We start from the raw sequence: 26613 nt of genomic DNA, 5'->3' as shown, positions 1-26613 counted from the left end.
TATTGTTATCTAGTTCTTACTTAGTCCTTAGTCAACTGTTACCTAGTCTTTCAATAACTTTGTTTAAGTACCTTACTTTTTGTTTCTGTATATAGTTCTTTTTTTAATGATTTTAACTATTTATTTTCTTGTTGTAGTGAAGATTCCATGTTATACTATCTAGAATCTATGGCCCTTTTTGGCACCTTTTTTTTATTAACGAGGTCTATTGTAACATCTGTTATTTAATGACCAATCAAGATTTATGATTTATTATTCATCTTACTGTGGAGAGCTTTTCCGAGATAGGGGAATCAATGATGGGGATTTAGCCCGATGGTTCGCTGGCAGGTCCATCGCAGTGAATGCTACCGGTACCCATCAAATTAAGGGATATTGTGGGATCACCTCTTCAACATATTATCAGCAAGTTGACAATATAAACTCCACGGATACGGTGGGATCAAAAAGAAATTCATCAAATGGTTTCAGTGTCACGACCCATTTACTGAAAACAGTTCGCTCATGTCAATCAGCTCAGCAGTTATCCCATACGATAGCATCAACGCGAGATATGTATAAAGCATAATGAAAAGGCACAGCTCAAGAAATCGTAAATAGGCAAGCCTATAATGACCATAAACTGTGCAGAATAAAAGGAAGTGGTGACCTTAATTGCGAGCTGTGATGGCACCAGCAAAGATTAAAGAAGAATTTGCCCTCCTCAGTCAGCACATGATATTCCACATTAAATCCAAGCCTCATTTTTTAATCATACTTTGGATTAAAAATAGGTCCGCACCCACTAGCGCAGTTTGATGAAGAAAGCGTGATGTAGAAAAGTCAAAAATCTATTCATGTAGCCTAAAACTACTCATGCTGTTTACTCCAATCAATGTAGATCTCACTGTGTTCTGACGGGTTACAACGCTTGGCGAAGTTGCAGAAGCAGGTTGGCCCTATACATGGTTGGGAGCAGAAAATATCCAAATCAAGTGAGGGTTGGTCTCTTCTAGAAGACACTTTCAACTAATTTTGACATTGATTCTAACAAAAGGGGCTGCTCATCCACCAATCCTTTAGAGCTCATTTAAAAGTGTACTTAATTCAGAGAGATAGGTATGGAAAATTAACGCCAAAGGGTTAACTCCCATCACTACGGTTAATCCACCGGTTCGACAAGAACTTCTCAACTCAATCTACCTATCTCGACTATCGTGTACATGTTAAAAAAGGCTTACATTATCTTGCTCCTTTTGAAATGCAGGGATATAATGCACTACTGTCTGAAAGACTTGCAGGGGGCACGATTATCTCAATTCTATATCTGACGAAAAAGATGGATGGTACCGAATGTCACCATTTGTGGCAAGACCAATAAGAGCAAAGAATAAATTCTTAAGATTCCAATGATGAGAAGTAGAAAAGTTATATGGTAAAATCTACGAAAACTTCCAATCGTTTTTTTAATAGGCTAAATACATAGTAAAACTATGTACATCTGTCCCATTATCATATTTCGCTTATTAAGCTAAAAATAACATTTTTGCTATATTTAATCAAATCTTTCTCGTTGTAATATCTTATTATATATTAGAATCGCTTAACACCATTTTGAAGTGTCCATAGATGGGATAGTATAAATGCGAGCTTAGGACGAATCCTAGAATTTTTGTAACCCCAGATAATAATATTAGATTTAAAATACATAGGGGGTCTTGCTACCCTTCCCTTCACACATTCTTGGATAAACCTCTGGATGATAACCATGGAATAAACCACTATCTAGTAATTCATAATCATAATTCTACGCCGAATTTTGTGTTTTTTAAACTAACTACAGGTGCATTTTTGTATAGCCTGCGTCGTTTAGGAGTTGTAAGCCGAAAACTGGTCAAATAATCAACCTTTTGGCCATGTTGATGAAAATATCCCAACTTTGAAAAGCTACAGCGGCTAAACGGCTCGGCCGATTTCGACGTATTTAACATCAATCGACGCGGAATTTAATGCACTAAAAGACATCTTTTAACAATATTTTCCTTAGGATTCGTTATTTAGGAGTTATAAGCGAAAAACCGAAAAAAGTGCAAAATTTTCATAGTTTTTCGACTCCCAAAACTTAAGCAGACGTCAGAATCCGTCGCAAACTCACAGGAGTCTTATTTGGGACCCCCAAAAGGTATTAAAGCACTTTCCAGCTTTAGACGATTTTTTGGGGAGCATATGTCTAATTTGCCTGGGCTACAACGTTTCTGCGTTTGGGAATCGTTTGCCAGTTGTCTGTATCGTCTTCTGACGTGTTTGTCTTGCTAGGAGAATCAATCATAGCATCGATGATTTCAGATGAAAGAGAACCCTCGGTATTGGAGTAGTTGTGGTCAGAGAGGTGCGAGTTGGTGTAATTCACACCTTCGTCGGCCATTTCAAAAGATAAATGATAGATAAACGTAAACAAATCACACGGTACAGGTTATGAAATTTCAAAAGTCTAAATAGTTACCACGTTACACATCAAATCAAGTCTGAAAGTAACTGAGCATAACGGAATACTAACGCACATTCATTTATGACTATAAAAACAAAAACTAACTATAAAAACCGAGCTTTTTTTGAAAAATAATCAAGAGAAAAATAATTTACAACTATGGTGTAAAACAATACACAGCTGACTCCTAAACAAGATCAGTTAGTTGTTGTCAATTTGTAATGGATCGGAAAATAAAAATATCGATAAATCGAAAAAATCATCAATGATAATGAATGTTCCCTTTAACAGGAAAGTACCGAAGAATCTCTTGGGAGCATAACCTGTACCTCATAACCTCTGCTCTTCGAACTGTCAAATTTAAGTATTTTCAGCTGACTTAAATTAATTGATATATTTACATTCTTTCGAAATGTAAACATGGAAAATTTGGAAGCCCATGGGGCGTAGCCCAAGTGTAATATGAAAATTAAATGATATAATATTGCATTGTCATCCATTTGTGAGCTATGTTTCAAATTTCAAGTCTCTAGCTCATCAGGAACTTCGTTTAAAATTGATATCAAAATTTGTAGGAAAGCGAGCCAATAAAACAAGCCCATGGGGCGTAGCCCAAGGGAATTGTGAACATTTAATGATATAATATTGCATTGTCATCCATTTGTGAGCTATGTTTCAAGTTTCAAGTCTCTAGCTCATCGGGAAGTATCAAAATTTGCAAGAAAGCGAGTTAATAAAAACAAGCCCATGGGGCGTAGCCCAAGGAAATATAAAAATTAAATTATATGATACTGCATTGTCTTCCATTTGTGAGCTATGTTTCAAATTTCAAGTCTCTAGCTCATCAGGAACTTCGTTTAAAATTGATATCAAAATTTGTAGGAAAGCGAGCCAATAAAACAAGCCCATGGGGCGTAGCCCAAGGGAATTGTGAACATTTAATGATATAATATTGCATTGTCATCCATTTGTGAGCTATGTTTTAAGTTTCAAGTCTCTAGCTCCTCGGGAAGTATCAAAATTTGCAAGAAAGCGAGTTAATAAAAATAAGCCCAAGGAAATATGAAAATTAAATTATATGATACTGCATTGTCTTCCATTTGTGAGCTATGTTTCAAGTTTCAAGTCTCTAGCTTATCGGGAAGTTAGTATAAAATTGATTGCAAAATTTGTACCGTACAAGAAAGCGAGCTAATAAAAACGTTTTAATAATGTCGATCCTTGCGATTGCTACAATCGCTTATAACTGTTCACAACAGCTGATTTTTACTTCAGTTCAACTTACCGTTCTGGTTTACTTTACTCATCTTATGTCTCAATAGCATGTCAATACAGTAGTTAATTAGTAAGGCATGCGCAATTGCGATTGAGATTACGACTACGAGAAGTATTAATTCTATAGTTCGGCCGCTTAGAAAGCGACCTCCTCTAGCATTGGTTTAGCATTAGCACGCAGGTCGTTTTCTATGCGGCCGAACTATAATCCTAAATCCCTCACTCTCACTGACCCATTAATTAATCATTGGCTTAATCAGACAACGGCGATTACTCTGGATTACTCCGCTAATGCTACTAACTAGCCAAGCTCATTACACGTGTCAGAAGTCAGACGGTGTTAAGTGCTTTTTGTTTTAAATCGTCTGTAGCGATGACTAAAGACTTTGGTGTTAGGCCTAATACTGGTTTCTGAGGATTGGGAAGCCCAAGTTATATTTCCATTGCATCGATTCTTAGATAAACTTCGCTAATCACATTTTGCAGTCATAATCTTTATAAAACCCCAAAAATCTCAAAATCTTATATAGGTAACCCAATATTTCTATATACAGTACTTACTTAATACATTAAAGGGTTTCCCTGTTACATCCCTTTTTCAGACGCCCTACTTAGCCAATTTTCATGATTTACGTGTCTATCAAACCCATATGATCTAGCGCACCTGCGAATGGCGATAAAAAAAGTTATTTCCTTCAGGTCTTCGCTCTCCCCACGTGTTTAATTTAGTTCTAGAGTATATTTTCAAAGATCCAGTTATGCTAACCAACATTTCTTTATTACGAGTTAAATGTGAATTGTAATTTAACAGCTGTTTCTTCAGTTGAATCTCAGAGTAAATAGGTTGAATGTTTAATCACAGTCAACAGTTTATGTAGGTACCTAAATGTATTTTAAATAGGCTACTTTTTTACAACTGTGACCTGAATGAGGAAGGTAAATCACTCTTTATAGTGTAGATCTGAAATAAACAAATTTACTGTAAATTAGAAGTTCTATTCACCTAATTAACTACTGTCAAACAAACATAAACTTGAAACGGTAAATGGGTATCGCACTGGATTAATTTTGCCTCGGGGACAATTTATTTTACCCCTTCGTAACCGTTATAATACTCCAATAAGCTCAACATCTTATTTGTGCAACACAATCGACTATATATTCCACTTAAGTCTTATAAAAGTCGTCACTTCCTATCTGCTTGAATTGGCATGCCTACTAGAATACCAATATTATCTTAGATTAATCAAACTCTTTAAAAAATATCATCCTATAACAATCAGCCGAACTGTCTAGTTTATGTAGTGAGCATTTAGACCAACTGTTATGTTTATTTCTAGTTACTTATATTGAAAATACATTAAACAAACTAAAAAGTTATTTGAGCTTGTTCTCTGGAATTGTAACCAAACAGTTAAACTTAATTTGTGCATACGGTGCATACTGTCAAAGAAAGAAATATTTATTCGTCATCAGCTCACTCCTACGTCACCATCATGAAACGCATAAACGATATGCTTTGGATGATACAATGGGATATGCAATGTACTAGTACTTGCACTACTCGTAACTCGACGTCAATGATAGTGGTATAGGGTGGACCAAAAAAACAGGGACAATTTTAAAATGTTATTACTCAGCTGTTATAAAGGCTGGAGAGTTCATTTATGCGGCAAAAGAAAGTTGATTTGGTGCCATTTAGTGTATACTAGTGTAGTTGGCTGATTACTATGGATCCTAAATGGTTACCGCATCATTGTGCCTTTGTCATAGTTTTTTAAAGAATAATTTGACTTTCATTTCTACTCAACGTCAATTTCGTGTTCACATGGTGCAACCCCAAACCGAATAAACTACTCAAAGATGGTTAAACAATGTCCTAAACATGGCTTTTGTACTCAAAATTAAACCTATGCAAATTTAAATTTCAATGCAATGTTTTGCAAACGGTTGGCTTTGGACGCTCGACGCAGGACACTCGCGCGAACCATTTCAATGTTTTCCGGCGTTCGAACAGTCCGAGGTATCCCACTAGGGTTGACTTTGAGTGCAGAAGACGTGTTCTGGAAATTACTTACCCAACTTTAAATAGTTTTTCGCTTTGGGGTTGCACCATTACGGCCAATGTTGAAGTGAAAACGAAATTGACGTTGAGTAGAAATGAAAGTGGAATTATTCTTCAAAAAAGTCTCCATGACAAAGGCGCGATGTTGCGGTAACCATTGATGATCCATAGTAACTATACACTAAATGGCATCAAACAAACTTTCTTTTGTCGCATCAATGAACTCTCCAGCCTTTATAACAGCTGAGTAATAACATTTTAAAATTGTCCCTGTTTTTTTGGCCCACCCTTTATTATGCATCAACTCGCTATTTACAAGCCAATGACGCATCACGTGACAACTTAGCACCAAGGACCACGATTAACCGCTAAACCTTTTAAGCTGCTAATTTTTGGCTCACACAGGGCTAGTTTACTTAATGACAATAAATGTTATACCTATATAAATGGCATTGTCTGATCGAGCCTTGAATTCTCCAACATCCCGACTACCTAAGAAGGCCGAGATTTGGTTAACTCATTATTCAGGTTAAAATGGGAAGTTCAAATAGTTTTCATAGTGACTTTACCAAAGGATTAAAGGGTTGCGGCCTAAAAGCCCTTACAGTTGTAATGTTATTCATATGGAGATTCAGAATGAGCTATTTATTAATACCATCGGTTTGAAATTTTGTAATTTAAAGGTTACTGTCATCATACTAGGTGTCCGCGCATTTCTCGCAGACGGACAGTCTTCATGAATTTTTAATGTATATTTAAGATTGTTACTGTAATAGTTAGTTTCAGTAAATTTGACTTGTCGCATGTATATTGTTGATCTAGCTGAATAAATGAGTTATTAATATACCATCCGTTTTGAAAAGAGGTCGTTGTTATTTTCTCATCGAGATTGAAATATTATAGTAGGCTATTGTATATCAGTAAACTTTTAAAATTGAAAGTATTCGATTCCCTACTTCTTACTTAACCATTAATCCAATTTGCATACCGTCTGACTTCACTATTTAACCTGAGAACACTGTGCATAAAGTAAAACCAAACGTTAACAAAACATATTGTCCATAATATAAAATCTTTCTTACTCGTATGACAAGATAATCGAATTTTTGATTGAAACATAATGATAAATGAACTAAGAAACAAGAAAAGCAATGTTGACATTGTAGCGTAGCCATGTCACTATTATCATCAAATTACAGTGCTGACCACTTGATTTCTTTACCCAAAGGTCCCGTTGCAGTAATTAAGTAACTTATCTAACATATCAGAGTGTTATGAGCCCCCGTAGGAGCTGCCAAAAATTGCCGATGTGGGCGATATTTCACGCCCCCATGGCGGGGTATTGGTAAAAGTTTTCAATTAGCAATAATCGCACCTCAGTTAAACCTCATTGGTTACGATATTGCCACTGCGCAAAGTTGATAGGTGGTGGGATGCTAGAGAGACCCAACCAAATTTAGACCCTTATTACCTAGCGAGTGCTAAATGATAAAATATAACTTTTTTCATAACCACAATCTGCAATCCAACAGAATTTTTTTTATTCATGAACATTTTATTTGATCTTGTTAATAAAACCTCTATAACAGTCTGTTACAGATCAAAATAGTTATTAAATTCTAATAATACTGTTATCCAAGTACAATTTTTATTAAGGAAACAGCGAGCGCTTCCCTGCGGACTGATTCTGCACTACATGAGATGGACACGTAGCTCTAGTTAACACTGCTGCTGCTAGGCGCGCTAGCGCTCATCTTTCACTTTCACAACACAATTCGGAATTCGAATCGAATTGGATTGGAATTCACTATTCACAATTAACATTTCACTTTCACTTTCATCTTTCATCCATCATTTCATGAACCCGGAGGCCGGAACCCATTCCCGGTTCCCGTTGTCTGATTTTGTTTTTACTTTGATTCTAAAACAAATATTATTATTAGCTTGGAAACTTGACATTAACTAACGACGATTTTGTTTTGACTAATCTACTTACTTGGTTAGGCCTACACATAGCCTATACAATCGTTCTCGTTGAATAATTTGTATAGTAACTTGCCTTTCTCTAACCTCTCTAACCTAAAGTTTTATGATTATTCGCCAATTTCCGGCTTTTAGCTCATTATTTAAAAGATCCTTTAAAATGCCTCAAGCAATTGATCTTAGTTCATTGGAAGATAATGTAAAAACAGGCGAGAACATCATCAATGGGTTAAAAGAAGAGGTAAGTAAAGTAAAAATAGGCCTAGCCTAAGCCTAGTTAAGTAGAGGGCTTCCATATAAGTGCTTCCAGCTTAAGTGCTGTAATAACATATTGTGTGACAGACAATATGGTTTTAGACGCAACAAATCAACAAAATTGGCACTCATTGATTTCATCAACAGCAGTATAGACGCAATGGAGGCTGGAGAGACGGTAGTTGGTTGTTTTGCTGATCTCTCCAAAGCCTTCGATTGTGTCGAACCTGCGATTCTATTGGAAAAATTGGCATCAATTGGAATCTCAGGACTTGCGCTGAAGTGGCTCACATCCTATATGAGCAACCGATTCCAAGTCACTGAGATTCAAAAAAACTCAAATTCAAAAACTGAAAGAATTTCATCAACAAAAAAATTGATCTCCAATGGCGTCCCCCAGGGATCTGTCCTTGGACCTCTCCTTTTCTTGTTCTACATCAACAACATCACAGATACTGTTCCGCAGGACAGCGTCTACCTCTTTGCGGATGATACAACGTTGTTCGTAAGGGGAACTGACGACGCGGCCCTGGAGGCAGAATCTAATCAAAGAGCAAATGATTTGGCTGACTTTTTTTCCTCAAACAAACTCAAATTAAATTCACAAAAAACAGGATACATGTGTATCCAAACTGCAAAAAGACAAAATTCAAAAAATAATAGGACTCCGAACCTATTAATTGGAGAGGATCAAATTCAAATTTCAAAAACTGCCGACTTTTTGGGGGTGAGATTGGACGATAAATTGGGCTGGGATGCACAAATAAAAAAACTGGAGGGGTCTATGGCTCGAGGGGTCTTTGTACTTCGAAGAATAAGAACCTTCGGAAACCTGGCTCTCTCTAAACTTGTGTATTTTGGCCTAATAGAACAGCACATTTTGTATTCAATCATTCTATGGGGAGCTGTTAAGAAGAATATTGACCAGATCTTTGTTTGGCAGAATATGGCAGTAAGAGCAATCTTGGGCATGCCGCCTCGGACCAGCTGCAAAAATGTTTATAAAGAACTTGGCTTTCTCACAGTCCCTTCACTTTATATCTATGAATCAGTTTGCTATATAAAATCACAGAACATTAAACCAACTTTTACAAATCACACTTACAACACACGAACAAAGGGCACACATGCAGTCCAACATAAACTCACAAAATTTGAACACAAACCAGATTACATGGGAATGAAATTGTACCAGGCCCTACCGAAAAAATTACTTGAAATTCAGAGCTTAGCAAAATTTAAATCAGAATTAAAAAAATATCTAGTAGAGTTAAGTTTAGAGGACATAGACAGTTACCTAGACGGTGAAAAAAATTAGTATTAAGCTGGTTATTCTTTGTATTAACCCTGACCTGTCCAATTCCTTAAGGCAAAGGACTACGGACGGAGAGATCATGTATCATGTATGTATGTATGTATGTAAATATTTGTTTCTATGACAACGACAACACATAACCTAGCCTAGACATAGCATGAGAAAACTAAAGTTTGTAAGTTAACTCTGCAGCCTACAAAACGACCCCGTTCATAACTAATGACCCGAGCTTGCATTAAAATTTACGCAGAGGATAAGTTTTACGTGTCTGTTAACCAGATGTGGATTAAGTGTCCGGCAGTTACTGTCATAACCTAACCTAACCAACCGAACTTGCTGATAAGTAGGGTAAGTTAATGAAAAAATTGAATGAAGGTTAAATTCTGTTCATAAAATTTTAAGTTATCTTAAATGCCAAAAATTCTAACTAAAGATGTACAGTTAAGAAATGGCATTCAAAGCAAAATCTTTGACATAAAATGAGGTTACTAACCTGTCGTCAATCAATCCTCTATTGTCTTGGATGACTAGTTTCGGGGTTAAAACCCCATTTTCAAATCTCTTCAGTCTTCAAAAGTCAAACATATTTTCTTGCATAAGCCGTCGTCAAAATTACTTCACACATACACATAAACACACACGAAAACATTTATATTTACAAATCATGTACATGCGCGTGAGGCCGGCCAAGTAACTTAAAGATTAAAAACAAACACGGACAAAAAGTTAAAAGATACCAATGGGATTCGAACCAGGGACCTCTTGCATAATCAGTCTAGCATACTATCCACTAAGTTACACCACGAACACTGATGGCTGTAGGCCTTAACGTATCGTGGTAATGGCGTTCCGGGCCCCCACAACCCGATGACGTCACTGCTGGACGCCCAATCCACGTCCGGTTAACGGACGTGTATCCTCTGTGTAAAATTTACCTTGAGCTCTACACTTTCATGCTAGGGATGAGCATCTATAGGTCAACCATCGATGTACCGTACTGATAACAACGTCGTGGAGACATCAATGGATCAATGTCTTCGGGACTAAAACATCGATGTTGTTTTTCGACCGCTCTACGTACTGCAACAACTAATCAACTTAAAACTAATACTATTTAGTCATGGAAAACATTGATATTTCAATAAGTTAACTTAAGCCCCGTTCACACGGGGCGAGTTTACAAGCTACACTCCGGCTTTTTTACACGCAGCTAGTAAAATAGCTCAGTGTGAACGACGTACTCGCTCAAAAGCTGCTTGTAAAAAAGCTCTGGAAAAAGTTGACGCTGCTACTTTACATGCCAACTCGCCAGCTTTTGAGCGAGTAGGCGTGTAAAGTAGCCCAGTGTGAAGTAGCCCACAGTTGCTTGTGCTGGTGCGCTTGTTACTCAAAGATGTTGGAGGATTTGGTTCAAGCCAGCTACTGAGCGAGTGGAAAAAGCATCGTGTGAACGACTACAAGCGCACTCGCCGACTCGCCGGCGTCTTTCTACACGTCTGCGAGTTGGCGAGTGGACAAGCTCCGTGCGAACAAACACAAGCACACTCGCCAACTCACCGGCTTCTTACACGCCGCGAGAACGAGGCTTTACTTAGCTAAAACATTGATGTTCCAAAATCATCATTTATTGATGCTAATCCCTACCTAATTTAACTTAATTAAAATCAGACTGATATTATTCAAGTTATCATTTTTACGAACACACACATAATAAATAGGTAGGTATGTTATAGGCCTACATATTAGGCCTAACATCATAAGTTTACTGTATACAATATATTATTGGCCTATTTATAAATTCAAACGATAATAGTGTTTTGGCCTCAGGGGCATTAAGTTAAAATGGAAAAGTAAATCTTTCCCTACAAAAATAAACTTACGTCCAGGCCTATGCCTGAAAGTGTCAATAATTGTAGATAGGCCTAAACTTATTGTTTAAACTGTAGGCTACATGTTTCAAGCTTCAATACACGTCTCGTCTTCAGTAGCATTCTTGTATATCAAATTTATCAATTCGAGAGATGATTGTCTCGAGTAGCCTGTGGTATTTACAGGAAACACACCCCACATATAGAAATAAACATTGAACATTTTAGCTTGCTAGTATTTACATGTGTTTGCGTAGCGTACGGTCAATTAAAAACTTAGGTAAATCTCGACCGGACGACATTTGTAGGCCTACTCAGATTTTTGTTGAGATTTACCTAATCAAGCGTATATGCTAACTTATGCAAATGCTAACTTGTGTAGGCTTATATACTAGCAAGCTAATAACGTTAAATGTTTAAGTACTTAACTACTACATTATATATTTCTCTATTCACTTATATACTCTATATGTGTCTGTGTGTTTCCTGTAAGTAGTTGACAATCATCTCTCGATGTGATAAATTTTACATAGGCCTACAAGAATGCTGCTGAAGTTTGTATTGAAGCTCAAAACATGTACAGCATGAATAATATCTACAATTATTGACACCTTCTGCCACACGTATGTAGATTATTGTTACAAAATATTAAAGGTGTCGAGGCTGATCAATTTGAAATTAAATATTTTCTGTGGTAGGTCTTTCAATGGCTCTTTCCACTTATGATAGCCTATCTTAATTGTTGGGTTTCACATTAGGTTCTTTCCCCATAAGTTAGGTTACCGTAATTTACTATAAACCTTCTTTTTAAATTACAGATAAAGAGTTTGATGTCAGCCATAAACAAGAAGCAAGAAGACAGCAAGATAAAGTTCATCCGAGAAGAAAACAAAAAACTTCAAAGTGAAATCAACATTGTTAAAAGGGAGTTAATTAGGCTTCAGGTTGCTAATGGGGTTCCTCAGGTAGGCCTATCCATTGCAAGTATTGTACCTAACAAAAGAATCGAATACCACTCTTTTCATATACAGTAAGAACTTGATATTTCAAAAGCAAAGGGGGGGGGGGGGTAAAATTTCAAGTTTTTGAGTACTGTAAGCGGGGTTAAAGTTATCAAGGCCGTTATATTGTAAATTTGAGATACTAAGGCGTTGAATTCTGACAATGATTCTACACCATGACCTTCATAACTTGACTTTTAGAAGCTAAACCTTTATAACTCGAGCTTAAACTATTTCTACATACTGAAGGGTGACTGTAAAAAGGATCAAACAATTTACTGTGAATATACAGTAGCCTATAAAATTTGTTATACAGCAATGGTTATTTAGGATAAACGCAAGTCTAACTTTTTGTACTTTGTAAACCAAGTGAAAAACAAAAATAAGTTCAGAAAAAGAACATTAATTCAATTATAAACAGTTTCTGGTTTGCTTTATGTCCATTGATTTATCTTTTCTATTTCTGCCGTATAATTTATTTGTGAAGATTAATTATCAAATGTTTTTAATACCATTGTTAATATAATGAAGCAAATGGTAAATAAAGCAACTATTGAAATGTTGTACTGAAAACTGACTATTTTTGTTTGACTTAGCCTAAATAATTGACAATGATATAATATATTTACATAACACTAGTGTAAGTTGTTTATCATATTATGTGGCAATAACTGTTAATGTAATTTAGGTTAAACCTTGAGTCAGAATTCCGGGCGGAACAACCAACCTGTTAACTCAGCGCTTTCACATCTCTTCAGTTTTAACAATCCAACTTCAGCTGCAAACTTTTCTATGATTATGCCAACATCCCTTAACCCTTTGAGTGCCACACAACGATATATCGTTGTCGGTAGTCTAACCGAAAAATACATTGCAACGAAATATCGGGCTGGCACGACTTTCAATCATGTGAGTTTTAATGGGCATATCGGTTGAGTCGTTTGTTATTATAAAACAACTATGATTTCAATCAATTTCTCATACAATCGAGGCACGATATATCGTTCCATGGCACTTTTGGGATGAAAGTTTATACTTTTACCGATTTTTATTCTTGCGCACTACGCTTCACCCCCACGTAAAGCTTGGCCCTTTCAGACATACCTAGTAAAAAAAACTGGCACTTTTCGGAAAGTACCAAAATAAATTTCTGGCATCCAAAGTGTTAAGCCAGGTTTTCCTAGATGTGGAAGAGGAGGGCGGAGAGTGGAGAAGCGATTAACATGGCGTTACACTCTGCTTCTAGGAAAACAGTAACATTAATTTACCTAAGACAAAAGGAGTTTGCTTTTCGCGTTCCTCTCTCTCCGCACTCTCTACCGCAGCCAGGCTACACCAAGCAAAACATCATAAACATTGTGGGAATGTTTACAACCACCATCAAGTTCCCTCCATCCCTTTTTCTACTATCAAACGTTTTTCTTCATTCAAGTTCGTCAACTAGCGACTATAATAACGGTTGAAGCTTCACATAGGGACTACAGAAATCCAATCACAGATGTAACAATAATTTACCCACACTTCTCATTGTTTTTAATACTAATGACAAAACTTGTTGCATAGGACTGTGAATTGTGATCTGCCTAGAATAGTAGTGGATGAAGTAAAGGGCACAGCATTGGGTTCAGATTTGAATTTGGTCTTTCAATGGAGACCTTAACTTACGAACAAGCATTGTAGGCCCATGTGTGTAGTCATTGCTGTCCTTAATGTCTAACACAAAAACTTAATAATAGATAGCGGCCTGTTTTTACCTGAATTTGTTAAACCATTTATTTATTGCCTTTTCCGTAGAAGCTGCTGTCCAACATCGGTTCATTTATTCCCGCAGCTCCCACCACTGAGGAACTTGCAACATTTTTAGCCTTTGTTTGGTCTTTGTAAAATCTTCTGAACATTGTCGAAATGTTGACCTCTGGATATTCAAATAATTGAACCTAAATGAGAAATATATCTAGGCTACATTTCTGTCTATAATTTTAAGATTTTTCTATGGGTTAATATTCTCAAATAAAAATTTTCTGTGATTTAGCTGTTTTTATTACCCTGTGATTTGATTGCTATGTAAACAATCTTATTACTCCTTTCTGCCTAGTTTTTTACTATTATCAACTTATATTGTTTACTGTTTTTATCCATAGATTCCGATTCCAGGGGAGGACGGGGGAGCAATCAGTGAGTCAGAACCAGGAATACGATCATCCGAGATGAAGGAATACTCCTTTAGTTCTTCTCTGGCTGTAGATTCTAGTGAATCTAAGAAAGTGGAAAGTAGTGAAAACGCAAGTAATGAAACTAAGCCGGCTAAAGCAGCAAAAGTGAAAAAGCGTGAGTATAAATTAATCATACAAGATGACGCTAAGCCTTTATGCTATTACTCTCTTTGGAAAAACAATGTTTTTCTACAAACTGTTTTAATTGTTCACAAGACACTGTCTTCTAATTTGCCTCCCTATTTGAAAAGGAAACTTATGCCTCGAACATCAGTTAGGGAACGATGTACTAGGCAGGATGGCTTGCTTGAAATGCCAAGAGTGCGGTGTGAGATAGGTAAATAGGGGTTCTCATACTTTGGACCCCAGACATACAATACCCTCCCAAGAAATATGAAAATCATGTCATGTAATTCATTTAAGGCCAATTTAAAGCTAGTTTAGTTTCACTGTTTGTAATTATTGTGTACTTGTAAACTGTTTGTGACTTGAGTTGTCTTGAAAACCAGTTTTGGCTGAAGACCGCTTTAAATAAAGGCATTTTATTATTATTATACAGTATATAAAAGATGGAGGTTAACTTTTTATTGGAATGTGAAATTGTGTTAAAATTTGTGATTGACAAATGAAATGTGATTTTTACTATACCTACAATTATTTCATCGTCATTTACTAAAAGAGCCCAAATTCTATTTTCTAGTTGGTATCCTGCAGCAATGTTGGAGGGTAATATCAGATATTTTTGGACCATTTTATGGTGAATCTATATATATAATTCCGTAAGTCAAATTTTTGTAAAGAAATTGTGAGTGACTGGATGGCCGTAGAAGGATGGGAGGGGTCTTATTTTAAAGGTCTTGACGTGAATTTTGAGGGAAAACTATTCAAATTCCCCAAATTTTAATACAAAATTAGATATAACGTAAAATGTTTTCCATAAGAATAGCATTAGAAGTCATTTACTGCTGATTTCTGTTTACTTCAATACAGCTGATCGTGATTTATCATCAAGCCAGTAAGCAATATGAAATTTCTAGATTATTAATTTGCCAGTCAATTCTGCAATGTACTGTATACTATATAAAACCATGGGAAATTTGTTCTTCTAATTTGAAGGTTATTGCTATGTTGAAGGAATGTTTAACATGAAATAACCACATTGACTAAGTAATAAACTATTCAAGATAAAATGGAAATTTTCTGCCTTGTTTTGATTTAAAAACATATGTTAAAAATTTATGCTACACATTTTTTTATATTAACTAACATTTTTAATTTGAGATTATTGTAGTGTTTAATCAATATTTTGTATGAAATGGAATAACCTCAACGGCCACTCTTAGAAAACAACCTGGAAATAAAGACGAACTACGTTCGTATAGGCAATATTTTTGTTCATTAAGTTGTTCCTTTAAGTTAGTTCATTCAAAAGGTTCCAATGGGCAGAAAACATATGTTTTAGAGGACATTTTAACGAGGTACTGACTGTTGCTCCAAGAAAAAAATGTTATAATAATAGCCTAGCATGCACGGTAGTAAAGGGACTATCCATATATAACAGTAAAACCTAGAAGTAGTTTCCGTTTCTTAAAACTTACCAAAAATATGCATGTCAAAGATGCTAATGAAAAAGTAATTTCGTGATTGGTTTCGATAACTGGGTAATGAAACCCTAACCAGCAGCAAAATAGTTAGGAATCAGCGTTGATTAGGCCATATTTTGAAAGAATATGTGAAGTCAATCGCACTTTCTTAAGGAATGGCCACCACATAATCTTACACTAGGCTAATGGTAGTTTTTTTATGTTCATCAGAAACAAATTTAGCGTTAGGTTTTGTCAATGGGATGCCTATACTTTACACTAATTTTGTTAATTCTTTACAAAAGGAGCATGAAATTAAAAATAATAACTGGATCGGGGTGCTAATTTATTGGTTTTGACCAAGAATTTAGCTTATCTCAACACCTTTATTTGCCCTTCATATTTTACGAAGACAATTTCAAATATTTCAACCTAGGAAGCCTTTTTATCATCATTAACCAAAAGATTAAACCTACCATAATAAGCCAATATTTATTCACAAACATGCAATATTTATTCACAAACATGTTTGCTGTCTTTAGCAGAGTTAAACCAATGACTATTGGATACAGAAGTATTAATAGTTGTATTAATAGTCAAAGGTTAAACCTCTGAAGTAATTCAAATTATTTATTGAAAAAAACATCAACAAAAGCAAACAAAGACAAACAACAAACTATTTTTTACAAAAAAGATATGTTGTACTGGGATATCCATCCTGACACATGAATAATTTGATTCTGAGTTTGTTCAAATATTACAATAATTTGTTTTACATTTGTGATTTTTAGGGACTTATGTCCCTACAAGCCACTAGTAAAATATTTAATGCCATTCTGGCAACAGTAGTCAGTGTGTTGGTATATTGTGAAATATAAAGGAAAATTGAATTTTCTGTTATACTTTTAGCTCATTATATAACAAATTACATAGTGTGAAAATTTGTAATGCCTAATTTCTGAAGATAAAAATTCTCAACAAGAGCTTACAACCTAAAGAAACTGTGTTTCAAAATGAATCCCAACCCATTTGGTATAGGCTTAGCCTAATCTGATAAATTGCATTTACAGGTTATGTAATGAATAATTTCCCCTTAAATATATTAGCAATGATCAATATAAACTTAGGTTGTGCGAGTTCTTAAGTGTTAGGAGTATTTTTGAGCAAGTAATTTAGTACTGGACTTGACTCAAGCTTTTTTATAAAACTGGAAGAGTCGAGCTTTTTAATTAGTTTGCTGAAAGTACAGTCTAACCTTAATATAACGAACCTCGATACAACGAATTCCTTGATATAACGAATTTTTTAAATCCCCTAGAAATCTCCATAAGACACAATGTATATTTTACCTCTACATAACGAACAAACCATAACAACGACCTTGATTTAACGAAATTTTCATGATTTCGGCTAAAATAAGACACCTCAATATAGCTAATTCATCATTGTCAGAACCTCTACATTGCAAATTTAACCTCTGCATAACGAATTGTCTACGTCTTTCCCTCGATATAACAAATCCCCCATCCCATTATTGTTTTTGAAAAATCTGTTTCTTTATCAAATGAAATAGAAAGGTGACGTGATCGCTTGCGCTAACATTCGTCTGCTCCGTTCTACACATCTCTGTCTGCTGTCGCTGCGCACGCTATGTTGCAACTGAGAACTGATTTCATTCACATAGGACTGATGACGACGTAATGTTTAGTAAGCTGTGATTGGCGATTAGTAACTATGGTGAATTGTACAATTTTTGGATAAAAAAAAACCTAAGAAAGAATATAAAAACAAAACCAAAGAGAAAGAATAGCAACATCGTTATTTTAACATTCCTTTTTCGAGTGTTTTTATTACCGGTATCTTTAAGTTGGCTATGATTATACACTTTTATAATGACTTATCTAATAATTTATTGTTTTCAATACGATTTGTTTCAACTAGCAACACCAATGCTATAGTTAATGATTATTATTGACATTCCTCTGTTGTGATAAATCAGTACTGTACTAGTACAGTAGCCTACCGGCCTATCACGAGCAGTAGCTTACAAAACTTTCTACTACTGTTTTGTTTGTTCTTTACATGGTTTATTACTACGCAATAAAGTGTTTGGCTAGGTTTTAGGAGGGTTAGAACAAGCTGTGATTTTAAACTTACAGTTTTTTTACCTGTACCAAGGTCAATGCCATTTTCATGATTGCGCAATATTCAAGATCCCTCCCCTTTTTTATGCCGAATAATTTAGGTTCTACTGTACAATGTAAAAACTGTACTGTAAAGTATTGTAGCCTATGCTACTTTAATGTGTTTTAATGATGTCTAATCCCGACCTATATTGACCGACGCTGGTTCTGAACCTCGACTTAGCGAAATTCCTGCAAACATAACCTCTATATAACGAACCTCGTTTTAACGAAATCCTTGATATAACGAATATTTAGTTCGGTCCCTTCAGATTCGTTATACTGAGGTTGGACTGTATTTTTGTTTGTAAAGTATGGCAGAATCAATGCATGATCTTTATATTAGCGAGTTATTTCATAACTACCACTGTCAACAGAGTCAATTAATCTAAAAAAAAATACTGAAATAGTGTTATCGATATATTTAATACGCTAGGCATATTTTTGTCATAATTGTTTTGGAGTGGTGGTGCTACCGATCACCATGTTCGAGGTGTCGTTTGAAAGGTCTCAGCATGTAGTTTTGCCATCAAACAAAAAAACTTTGGAATTCCATCAGGGCTCTGCCCCAGTGGCCTTCAAAGTTTCCATATTATACTTAGGGAAAAATGTCTGTTTACATTTGAACAGATGAATACTTTTAAATTGACACTAATATTTAAAATACCCCCGCCGCAGCAAACCTGCCGACTAAGCGAATTTCCATTTGTCTGAATTGTTAAATATATTTTAATAACATTAGGTTTAACGAGTACCTAGGTTTGCTGCTACAAGGAAACTAATAAAGTGTGTTTTTGAGTAAAATATTGATAGCTTAGTACAAAATAAATAAATTTGCCAAGTTTGATCAAAATATATCCATAAACAAGCAAACTACAACATTTGACAATATTCTCCATAAGAATAACATGGGAATTTTAAATTTACAATTTTTTAAATTTTTTCCGTTACTAATAATCGAACAAAAATACTTTTATATACTAAATTATTTGTTTTTTTAAGCTCTTTAAAAAGGTCTAAAGAGAAATCGGGAAATTTTGTGTTTTGAGGGTCAAAAGTGAGAAAAACCAATTTTTACCCCATAAAACCCCCCAAAAAGCCCCATTCCCATGGTCCGATCGTGCTGGTTCGCGAACTCATTCAAGTTTATCCCGCTTTACACCTTTAAACCAAATTTCATCAAAATCGGACAAAAATTACTCAAGTTATCGCGTTCACGGACGTATATATATATATATATATATATATACACGGCCGCGCCCGGGAAGCCAGTCACATAAAATATACACTGGAAGTCAGTCAGTTGCACCCCCCAATATATTTTAAGACTATGATATATATATAATATATGTTGGTAAATATCTTAAGCCTAGACATATCTGAACGTATATATCTCTTTTTTTCTTAAAAATACTAAAATATAATTACGTAAAAAATGCTATGCTAATGCAGTCACCACCGCATTTGCATGGGAAAGCCAGTCACGTAAAATTTGTGCTGCTAAGCCAGTCACTATATATTTTACCGCATACCACTGGAATCCAGTCACTGAAAATCCACCCGGGTATCCCGTCACTTCAGTCACTTTCACCCCTGCGCTTCTACTTTGTGATATTTATTTGTTTTACAAGCTTGAAAATCCGCACCTCAAACAAATGGATTATGCTTCAGGCATTGAGCACTCTCATAACCCATCTTTCGCACTTCATTTTAATTAGTTGTCTTCCAGATTACTTAACAATTACTATTCTACAGATTAAATACCTAAATGTCAATGTAATCTTTGGTCGTCTTAATAGTCGTCCTGGCAACTGTGGATACAAATATGTACCGTACTAATTCGCAAGCGTAAGGTGGGAAGTTATTGCTTTATAGTCGCACAATTAGGCCTATTGTTGAGTCCTTGGAGGCAAGCGGCCATCTTGGATGATTTAAAAAAGCTGCAAAATTTATCGTCCAAAAATATTTTTCAAACACCAAAGTGTTTATAATTTAAATAGCTAGTATACTGTGGGATTAGAAATGTTCTTTGTAGTTTTGAATTATTCTCCAAGGGAGTCCATAAAATAAGTTAACGGTCACGGTCATCTTGGAAAAAGGCCAACTAATACGAAAACAATATCCTGTGTTGCGCGGGCCGTAGCACACAAATAGTTTTCCCGCCTCAAACAATCAAAGGCGTGTGGAACAAGGCAAAATTCTTGTCTCTTTTGTGGCGAGAGGTAGGGGCGAGCCTAACGGGTTCCATTGATGGGCTACCCGGCTACCGACCGACCTGGGGTAGCGACTAGCGAGCCAGTGGATGGTTAAAAGTTCTGCCGGTTATTTCCATCTTATTGCTGGTTCTCGAGCTTTTTGAGCTCGTTGTACAGTGAAATATTACTTCCCTATTTTATATAGCCACAATCAAAGCGATTTTTACAAGAAAGAATGAAGATATAGACTCAGTGATGTGTGGTTACTTAATTAAATCATGTTCCTTGATTGTTTACCCTTTTGTAAGAGCCAATAATCAATCAACTTATATTTCTTTATTTTTCGATTTATTATCTATATCAGTTCAAGAGGTAGCCCTGTACCTGGTTAACAAATATACCGATTACATTTAACGTGTTTTCTTTGAGTTACGCCCCATGGGATTCCAAAGTTTCACAATGTTTACATTTTTGAAGAATGTAGATAACAGAATGTTTAACGAAGTCAGCTTTAAATGCTGTCAATAAAGTTCTTTGATTTTGCGGTCCAAAAGGTAGAAACGATTCGATTTGTGAAACTTTTAACTTTTGCTACGGGCCTGTTAATTGGAGATTGTGACATTCTTAATTTAAGGAAGTAAACGTATTAACATGGCGTGTTTGGAGTGGGATTTGAAATATGTGACGTGTATCAAACTTTTTCTCTTCAAAATCCTCTCCGATGTAAAACACAGGTACGGCAGCTAGGTTTATTAGAATTCAAAAGTTTTTTAATTGTCCTCCAATGTTTAGAAATTATTTTTCGATCAAGTTGTTTAATGAATAAATAATTGTTTTGCCAAATTATGTGTCGAAAACAGGAACTAAAAATAGATCAGGAAATAGATATTTTAGTTCAGAAAACAAAGCCAATCAAATAGGCCTACGTACTTTTTAAATAAAAACACTGGTCAGATGGTTTTTAACTTTGCTGTTTATTTACTTCAATAAATTTCTAATAAAAATCACCACAGGTACTAATCTATATAAATAAAATTAGAGTTTTGTCTGTACATTGCTCAGAATCATCAACTTTTAGATTATTTTTACGTTTTAAACATTCAAGAATCCGAAAAAAGTTTCATCTCAATTCCGTTATTATCTGAATCATCAATTATTATCTCAATTCCGTTGTTGTCTATCTTCCGTCTGTCACGGTCCAAAGGCCATTTTACGCGGCCTTCTCCTGAAAACGAGAGTACCTATCAAGATCCTCGAATCATTTTAATGTATTCACTGGATTGGCGAAAGTGTCTTTAGCTATTAAAATATGGCCTCGCTACTTTGTAAAAAAAACTTACGGACGTTTAAAACCCAATTTTGTGCGATTTTTGTCAAGTTTTCTCACAATGTTTAACACATAATCATCATATGAAATAGCGAACAGCTGTTCGGATCAAGATTATTTTTCTCTAGCTGTCACTGATATGTTTAAATTGAATATTGTTTACAAATACCGCAATCATTTCAGATCAAGTTTCAAAAGCAAATCCAAACCAAGTTGGATTAAAACCGTTTTTCCTTACATAACGGATTTAATTAATCGCAAGTGCAATAATGTGTAGGGTAACCGTAAATGAAAATAGAGCTTCTTTGTGTATAGAATTTCTATCGAGTTTTGGGTTTATAACCGGGGAAAAGACTTTGACTCAGTGTTCTATATGCCTGGGAAACTTACATTTTTTACATAAGCGTTACCAATAGCTTACATATAAGGTTTCAACTCGTTGACGGCACTTCAATGGTGGTTGTGTAAAGTGTTTAGAGACAACTGCAGTGGGTGATTGTAACAGAGGTTTACGGATTATGCTCAAATCGTATTTCTAATGTGTCTTCTCAACGCTATGTGCTGCTCGCTGGACCATACGTCCAACAGACCAATTATCCATCTCTTGGGTTCGTAGGCTTAAACAATTATTCATAAGTTGGTAGCGCATATAACTCAGTGTTCCGTACGGACAGGCCAAGAGCACCTTTGATAGTGAAATTTCCAACCTGAATGTTTAATGGCGAGGTTGAGGTATAGTATTTTAACTATATATCGTTTGGTTAGTTAGGTAAGGTTAACCTAACCTAACTAACCAAACGATATATGGAATTAAACAATCGAATAATCAATATTACTAATTTAGTTGTTTGTGCCAACAGATATGGAAGTGTACCCCTCATAGATCTATTACGCATTTTTTTTTTACTTGAAACTGTCAGATACTGTATTTGTTTGTATATAATAGTTTGGCTAGCATATCTGAAAATATGCAAACCAATAGTTTTTCTTTATTTAGGAAGGTTTCAACTGACCACTAGAGGATCCCCGTGCGTAGAACGGGCACACAGCTAGTAATTAATATTTAATTAATACATCTTATCTTACTAATATTATAAATGTGAAAGTTTGTGTGTTTGTTTGTTTGTTTGAAGTTCAATCACGCATTAACTACTGGCACAGAAGATATACTGTTTTTAATTTATAAATAATTTGTCATATTGTGCGAATCTTGGTGATTTGCTTTTTTCTGCTGTTTAGGTGCAGTGGTAGAACATTGTTATGGATATGGTAGATGTTTTATACTATATTATACCGTAAATTAAAGAAACGACATGACGAGTGTCGTTGTCAATAATGTCGTCTGATTCTGACTGATGTCAGATGTTACACTGAATCGGTCACAGGGATAATAATTAGTTGTAACCTACCACTAGCTTACCTAACTAAGTTTGAGTGTTGCTATTTGCAGTGTGGGATGATTGCACTGGACAGTTTAGCTATCTATTTCAGAAAAATAAAGTTTAAAATAAATCAAATTCTAGGATCTGTTCTTAAGTTGTGGCCGTTTTGAGATGGATGCTTTCATAGTTCAGTTTAGCCTAGCCTGAACAACTGGATTAGTAGCTTGACTTAGTGGTTCATCCATGTTTAGTTTATAAACACTAATCAATGCCTAATCTAGATTATAGGTGCCTTATTCTACTCTGTTTTAAAACTAATATACATAGGCATAAGCTTTAATTTTTGTATTAAATACTGGGTGCATCATTAAGGTAACTCCGTTAGGTTGCTTTTTATAAATAAATAATTTCATAAATCACTGATACCCTATATCATCTAAGTGTGCTCAGTACATAATGACACTCTCTCAAAAAAGTACTAATCCTAACCCAAAAAAATATAGATAGGTAGCTTTAGGCCTACAGAGGATGAGTGTTTATATTTATATCACTTATATTATATGTCTGTGGTTAGGTTTTGGTTATGTTTGCCTTAAGATGGCTATAAGCTTAGGACTAGATATCAAATAAACTCCCAATTAACTTATAATGCAGCCTAGCCCTAATTTGTCAGTGTCAATGTCAATGAAATAGTGCAATATCAAGGACAACCAAACTTGGATATACAACCATGTTTATACCTAAGGTTCCTTTATGGTACTCACCAACAAGGATCAGCCGTAATTATTTTCAGTCAGAAAGTGTCCTGAGTTTCCAGAAAATTGTAACTTATTACATTTTAAAAATTGAGGGCAAATTAAACGTTTCGGTTCTCCAAGTTCTTGCAGTGACTAATACTTCAAAGGAAGGAAGGTGGGAAGATTTTCATACTACTAATAGCCTTCTTTGAATTCAGCGTGAAAAATACTGGGTAATTTCTATAGTTTCGGCCATTTAGGGGAACCAAACAAATTTTTAAAAAACTCTTCTATCTCATCATTTCAGTAAACTATGATATTATTATTTGAATAGAAGTTAAATGTCAAGAAAAAAAATACCGCAAATTATTATTTTTGGGATAGCATTACATTGACCAAGGAATACTCTCAATGTGTAAAGTTTCCCGAACAAAGCTCGGTCCCCAGCTACTTGTCAAACAACGCAATAATGTACGTTATTTCATAAAATTTGTACCTGAGAAATGTAAAAATGGAAAATGCATTTCTCGTAAGTGTAAGCAAATCTTAAAATGATAGGATTTGTAATGATACGATCTTAAAACGAGCAATTCAGTAGTCTTATTCAAAACACCAAACACCCGCCACTGGATCAAAATATGCCCGCACGGCGCAATCCGGCACGGTGGGAGGCCCCTCTCGTACAATTTAAATTACGTACATAAGCCAAAAATAAAAAAATATGGTTTAGAACATTTCACTTTTTGTATACAGAATCCACTGTTTTTAAACTAACCTGACCAAAAAATAAAATAAAGTAGTAGCCGACAAAAAAAGTTCCGTGGAAATTTGCTATGTCACGTTTCATAAAACATAAAAAATAATCGACTTTATTTGAATATTTAAAATGAAAAGTACCGGGGGACCGAGCCGTGGCTCAGTATTTCGATTGTAAAAGCAATATAAAGTAAACTCGTGTTTTCTTTATAACTAATTTCGGCTTTTATTGTTTAAGTTTCAGTGGAATTTCAATTTACTATGATGTAACTTTAAATGGACAATGCAACACATTACTTTATTTTAATCTTACACATTTCTGTTATTGTAAATAAATTATAGAAATTTAAAAAAAATAAAAGTAGTATTTTTTTAAATACGTTCTTAATGAATGAATTAATATGCGATCACAGGTTAATACAGTAGCAATCAACTACACAGCATTAAAACAGCACAGTGTATGTAAGGGGTGTGATTTATTTCTTGGTACTAAATTAAGTCATTCTTCAAGTATAAGTAAAACTTCAGCATGGGCATACTCTCTAACATAATATCATATGATGGATTAGCTGAAGGCAGATAAGTCCGATTCAAGCTTATTGCTTACTATAAAGATTGTTGTAATACAATTAACTTTAACTAGTGGTCGTCCAGTGGTCGAAAACTCGACCAAAAATATGTAATGTACAGGTTCCAAATGATTTAGGCCTAAAACTTTTTTTCCCAGTGTGAGTAACTAAGGACTTCTGGATAATTTAAATATGATATTTATATGTTTCTTACTCAGGAACAATGCCGTTTCGGGACACTATATAAATGGACGTTAACGTGATTATAAATTTGCATTTTACATAGTCAAAATACAATAGGTATTGCGCAAACGTGATATGTGAAGTCATTAACCTTGGTTTACTAATAAAAACTACACCGTATGCTTACTCAAACAAAACAAAACTTGCTTACTGTACAGCAATAAATCACGTAAAGAACAAAACAAAATGAAAATGTAGACTAGAAGACTACTGATACCGTAGTCATCCTAGGCTACTACTACATGATGTTTCAGAACAGAAGTATGGGGATAAAAATAACTCATAAAACACCATAAAATCATAGTACTGTACTTAAGTCTTTCTGGTAATAATAACAATGATAAAAATAAGATAAAGATAAAAATGACACCTCTTATTATTTCTCTTTGTTCTATTCTTTCTTTGGTTTCTCTACATCCACAAGTTGTCATGGTTACTAATCACCCAACGACCCAACCACAAAATATTGTAGTGTTGTGACAGCAGACAGAAGCAGACGATTGTCAGTATGTCAGTGTCAGTGCAAGATTGTCAGTGTGTAGGTGCGAGCGTATAGGTTGACCTTGACGATACTGATCGATATTTCTCCGTTTTGCTTCCATCTTATTTTTGTTAAATGATCTGTAATATTTCAATAATTGGGAACCTACTGCACATAAAAATTACCGTAAATAGTTAAATATATCGTTCATATCGAAATATTAGACTGAAAAACACAGTTAATAAAACATTTTCTTGGGATTTGTGAGGTTATATAATATATAGGCATCATGATGATGCGACTCCAGTTAAGCGAGGTTCTACTGTATTTGCAAGTTAAAGTTACAAATAGAAAACCCATTATGGTTTGTATTCAATGACCGATGTATTATACAAAATAAATTATAACTTATTTTGATATTAATCAGCAGCATTTATTACAGACTGCACTACTTATTGGCATATATAAATATCCCAGTTACTATTAGTAAAAAAAAAATAAAACACAAAATTGTGTGGCCATTCAATTTTTATAAACACAGTGTTAAACATTTGACTCTGCAGAATACGGGATGGTAAAGAGTGTTTGGTTTCAAGAAAATAAAATAAAAAATAGTTTAACCTGCTTTACTATTTATTTTGAAAAATAATAGATAGGAAACCATAAGGATAGGTATGGGATTGAACTGAAATAATTGCAGGAAAACTTAAATCGT

The 26613-nt window shown here is 34.9% G+C and overlaps 1 protein-coding gene and 1 non-coding gene across 4 annotated transcripts in view; one reads left to right on the top strand and one right to left on the bottom strand.

Moving 5' to 3' along the window:
• LOC128993361 (aminoacyl tRNA synthase complex-interacting multifunctional protein 1-like) overlaps nt 1-26613 on the top strand; it is a 60502-nt gene that overhangs the window by 27307 nt on the left and 6582 nt on the right. The window contains exons 1-4 of one of the 3 annotated variants that reach the window (XM_054417211.1): nt 7685-7703; nt 7926-8031; nt 12047-12193; nt 14371-14557. In XM_054417211.1, coding sequence (XP_054273186.1) covers nt 7951-8031; nt 12047-12193; nt 14371-14557 — 415 coding nt within the window. In that variant the 5' untranslated portion in view covers nt 7685-7703; nt 7926-7950. Of the gene's footprint in view, nt 1-7684; nt 7704-7743; nt 8032-12046; nt 12194-14370; nt 14558-26613 lie in introns of those variants that run through there. The other 2 variants (XM_054417210.1, XM_054417212.1) reach the window with 2 other exon arrangements.
• LOC128993691 (U4 spliceosomal RNA) lies at nt 7087-7227 on the bottom strand. Its single transcript, XR_008490819.1, has one exon. It is a non-coding gene; the product is annotated as a U4 spliceosomal RNA (small nuclear RNA).

Source organism: Macrosteles quadrilineatus, unplaced genomic scaffold (genome assembly GCF_028750875.1).
Source record: "Macrosteles quadrilineatus isolate MER2022 unplaced genomic scaffold, UCM_ALF_1.0 Scaffold_4__1_contigs__length_99947679, whole genome shotgun sequence".
NCBI lineage: Eukaryota > Metazoa > Arthropoda > Insecta > Hemiptera > Cicadellidae > Macrosteles > Macrosteles quadrilineatus.
This window is presented reverse-complemented; position numbering and strand designations above follow the sequence as displayed.